Raw genomic sequence first — 4535 nt, 5'->3', positions numbered from 1 at the left:
AATGAGAGGATAGTCCTTCCTTATCCTCCTCCTCCGGGTTTGGTGGATCCTCAAGAGTATCGTAGTATAGTGTTTTTCTTGAAGCAGAGAGATTTTGGTTTACCACTTCCTTTTACTCCTTTCTTTATTGAGGTTTTTGATTACTTCATGGTAACTCCTCGAATGTTATCCCCAAATTCCATTTTGTTCATGTCTTGTTTCGAGTCTATCTGCCTGGGGTGGGGTTTTGCACCCACGGCCTGTCTGTTTGTTACCTTTTTCCGCCTGGTAAAGGCGGCTCAAAACTTCTATTACTTTTCCCCCCGTAGGGGGCTGTCTCTCCTCACTGGCTACAAGGATTCTATAAAGGGATGGGTAGAGAATTTCCTTGTGGCCGAGCTGAAATCAGGTTCCGGCCGAGAGTGGGAGGTAGATTTAAGGTGGGGAGAGATCTATCCGGGTTGCAACGACCTACCCGAGTTGAGTATTATTGAGCAAGTAGGGTTGCTCCGGCTGACTTCCGTTGATCGGAAGTATGACGTCGAGAAGTGTTTGTACGTGTCTAATCGTAGGGACGTCCGGTCCATGGGTATAGCACTCTGCCCAGTTATTTGGTTTCTCCTTTGCTTGTAATATCAGGATGTATGCTAACTTTCATGATTTCGCATTTTCGCAGCTTCGGAAGTAAAAATGGACGAGGTCAAGTTTCCCAAGAACTTTGTCCTATCTCGGGACAATATTCATGCAATCGTCGACGCCTTTTCAGCTGGTCGTTCAGTATCTGAAGCTGCTGCGGAAGTGGTTCAAGCTACTTCCTCCAAGAAGGTTAGCCGATCTCCAGCCAAAGTTCCCTCTCAAGCTGCAAAGCCGAGCTCTCGCAGCTCCAAGTCATCCAGGCCATCTGGCCGTGGCGGACCGAGCTCGCCTTTGGAGTCTGCCGAAGGGTCTGGGTCTGCTCCAGCCTCCTCAGAGGCCGTGATAGAGGCTTCCTTGGTTATCACGGAGCAGACTTCTGTTGTTGAGCAGGTGGAGCGGGGTACTGCCCACTCTCCTGAGAAGGTATCTGGGGGTAAAGACAAGGAGGATTCCGGGACAGGACTGGAGATCGTCCTTATTGAGGACCGAACTCCAGAGGATCTCACCCAAGATGCCCCTGCCCCTGTGAGGACTGAACCTGAGGGTTCTGGGGTCGTTCCAGCAAAGACCGGGGACAAGCGCCCAGCTCCTCCGAGAACGTCTGTCCCATCTCCAGCTAGGAAGAAATCCAGGGCTACTACAGGGTCTTCCATGGCTCTTCCTCCCATTGGGAAAGGAAAAAGTGCTGCTGCCGAGCTTCCGTTACCTTCCTCTGGCAACGCTTTGAAAGCGTCGGACATTACCTCTGAGTCTCCAGCCAGTGCTGTTGCTGACCTGCTCAGAATGCAGATGTTCGGCGGGGTTACACAAGCTTCGGATCCCCGTCTTCTTGCCCTGACTGGTCTCTTAGCCAGTTCTACTGAGGAACAGGTATCTCTCCGATCTCGTTCTCGTGAAGAGCTCGGGAACACAATCAGGGAGATGCTACTGATGGTAAGTCATTTTTCCCTGTCTTTTCAGTTTGTTCTGTTTTGTTTTCTTGACTGTTGTTCTCCTGTGCCAGGTGACGGGTCTTGTCACGGAGGTGGATATCCGTGATCATTCCTTCCGGGAGTCTGTAGACCGCCGGATTGAGGAAGCGCGTAGAGAGGAGAATATATCTGCAACTAATGATGCGAGGGGGAATCTGGCTGCTGCTCGAGAACAAATCCAGACCCTCCAGGCGGAATTGAACTCTGCATTGGAGGCCCTTAAAAGGGCTGAGGAGGAAACAGCTGAGACAGCGAAGCACACCTCGTCTTTAGAAGATGAGCTGTCTCGGACTCGCAAAGTTCTCCAAGAGTCTGATGAGAGGGCAACGGCCTTGGAGGCTCGCTGCAAGGGAGTTTCGGAGCAACTATCCTCTATGGCGAATGCTCTTCAAGAGAGGAATGAGGCTTTGGGCCAAAAAGCGGAGGTCCAGCGCCAGTATGATGCCTTAAAGGCAGATTTTGATGGACTTCAAGCTCATATGAAGGAGGAGAGAACTCAGAAAGAGGCGGCCCTAGCTCGGGTGCAGGTCCTCGAGCAGGAGTTGAGTGCAAGTTCTGACCGTATCAGAGATCTGACTTCTTTGGCTGAAGAATTCAAACTTCGTCATGATCAACTTAACCAGGAAGTCAGGGCGTTGGAATGTAAAGCTCAGCTGGTACGCGAGCAATGCATAGCGGAGTATCAGGAGTCTGACGAGCTGAAGGAGAAAATCGTTCAGGCCGGTGAGTCGGCTGTTCAGGACTACAAGGACTCTTCTGAGTTTAAGGAGTTTGTAGCTGAGGCCTGTGAAGCGCATCTTGGTAAATATTTAGCTTCTGGTGAAATGAAGAGGGCTATTGTTAATGAAGCCCTTCGTTTTTACTCAACCGGCTATAATCGTGGTTTAAGAGAAGCTAGGTGGGCTCCTGATACCCCGTTGTCAGAGCTTCGTAAGCGTGAAGTAGATTCAGATGGCGAGCCAGTAATGTATGGAGAGGATGATTTACCTATGCCCCGGGGAGATTGCCGTGTTGGTGGCCGGTCAACTGTGTCTTCCTCGGATGACGCCGAGCTGGAAGAAGAGGACGTGGAAGTCCTTGGGTCGAAGGATGACGACCCTGTTGCTGAGGAGGAGAACCCCAACCTTGGATCGGAAATTGCTCCTGCTGCTGATGTTGAGAGCTCTGATCCAAGGGATACTGAGCTTCCTGCAGATGTTACTGCAAATAGGGATAGTGTGGGCGAGGGAGTTTTAACTGATGTAAGTCCTTTAAGGACTATCTATCCTCCTACTTCGCCTGAGAGGTGAATTGTAATGATTTAATAAAATATCAATTTTTTGAACTGTCATGGTTTTTCATATGCCTTGTAATGTATTCTTATAAGTGCTGTATTGACCTTTAGCTTTTAGCTAATAGTGTGATCAAATCTTGTACTTTGGTAAACTGACTTGGGCTTCGGATGTAGCCTTCTTCTTCTTTATTTATGCCTTAGACGGTTAAGTTTCTAGAGAATTTTGGTTTTTTCCTTGGCCTTCATGCCTTTGGGTTTTTGAGGATATATGTTTATCCGAGCTGGGAGCCCTGCCTTTTATCTTGGCTAAATTTTTAATCGTTAGTATGCATTTTGGGTTCGGCACTCTTTAGCCGTCGTGCCCTCTGCCTCTTTATGAGGTCGGAACATGTTTACTGGCTGGGGTGCCCCGAGCTTTTCCTCGAGGTCGGAACCTAATTTGTTTCTTGATTTTTTTTTTTTTTTTTTTTTTTTTTTTTTTTTTTTTTTTTTTTTTTTTTTTTTTTTTTTTTTTTTTTTTTTTTTTTTTTTTTTTTTTAGGGTTCTCCTTTTTTGTGAGGTCGGAACCGTATCTTCTGCGAGGTCGACAATATTATGCCCCGAGCTTTTTCAGGTCGGAACCCGCTTTTTACGAATTTGTCCCTGCGTATGATAGGGGAAATTTTCATTTTTCGGGAGGCTCTTAAATCCTTCACCGACCATTATTTTCAGGAGATCTTACGAGATCCTGTTTGTTTTTTGCTCCGGGGTGATCCTGAGGATCCTGGTCTTTTTTATTTTATCCGGGAGATCTTGGGGATCCCGGTCTTGTTTGGTTACCCGGGAGATCTTGGGGATCCCGGTCTTGTTTGGTTACCCGGGAGATCTTGGGGATCCCGGTCTTGTTTGGTTACCCGGGAGATCTTGGGGATCCCGGTCTTTTTTATTTTATCCGGGAGATCTTGGGGATCCCGGTCTTGTTTGGTTACCCGGGAGATCTTGGGGATCCCGGTCTTGTTTGGTTACCCGGGAGATCTTGGGGATCCCGGTCTTTTTGTGGGAAAATCTTTTTGTGGGAAAATATTATTCATAAAGATAATCACATTGTATAAACAATTTTGCTCATTTTTATCGAAATACAATGCTTTTCTTACAAATATTTCAAGGGAAGTACCTTTTTAGATGCTTGATGTTCCAAGCGTGGGGTTCAGGATTTCCTTGCGTATCTTCTATTCGGTATACTCCTGGCTTGACCACTTTCGTCACTCTGAAAGGTCCTTCCCAGGTTGGCGCTAATTTTCCTGCAGCTGCTCTTTTCCCTGTAGCTTCTAGGTTTCTTAAGGTCAGGTCGCCTACCTTCAAGCTTCTTTCTCTGACCTTTTGATTATAATACCTCGCTGCTCGTTGTTGATAGGCAGCAGTTCGGATTTGAGCTTCTTCCCTCACTTCTTCCAGAGCATCCAGGTTGCTTCTCAATTTGTCCCCATTAGTGTCCTCACTAACGAATTGGACTCGATGAGTGGGAATCCGCAACTCGACTGGGACTACGGCCTCTGTGCCATAAGCAAGTGCAAATGGAGTTTCCTTTGTGGGCGCTCTGGGAGTGGTCCGGAGTGCCCATAGGATGCTATTGAGTTCTTCTGCCCAATTCTCCTTTGCACCATCTAACCGCTTCTTCAACCCTTGGAGGATAGCTC

At 47.7% G+C, this 4535-nt stretch overlaps 1 protein-coding gene across 1 annotated transcript; it reads left to right on the top strand.

Annotated features, from left to right (window-relative positions):
* The first annotated feature begins 669 nt into the window (after window positions 1-669).
* LOC122723689 (myosin-4-like) lies at window positions 670-2875 on the top strand. Its single transcript, XM_043956786.1, has 2 exons — window positions 670-1548; window positions 1619-2875. Exons 1-2 carry the CDS (start codon window positions 670-672, stop codon window positions 2873-2875), a joined length of 2136 nt encoding a protein of 711 aa, XP_043812721.1.
* Window positions 2876-4535: the final 1660 nt, after the last annotated feature.

Source organism: Manihot esculenta, chromosome 5 (assembly GCF_001659605.2).
Source record: "Manihot esculenta cultivar AM560-2 chromosome 5, M.esculenta_v8, whole genome shotgun sequence".
In the NCBI taxonomy this organism is placed as follows: Eukaryota; Viridiplantae; Streptophyta; class Magnoliopsida; order Malpighiales; family Euphorbiaceae; genus Manihot; species Manihot esculenta.
Note: the sequence above shows the minus strand (reverse complement) of the source record. Positions and strands in the feature narration are given on the sequence as shown.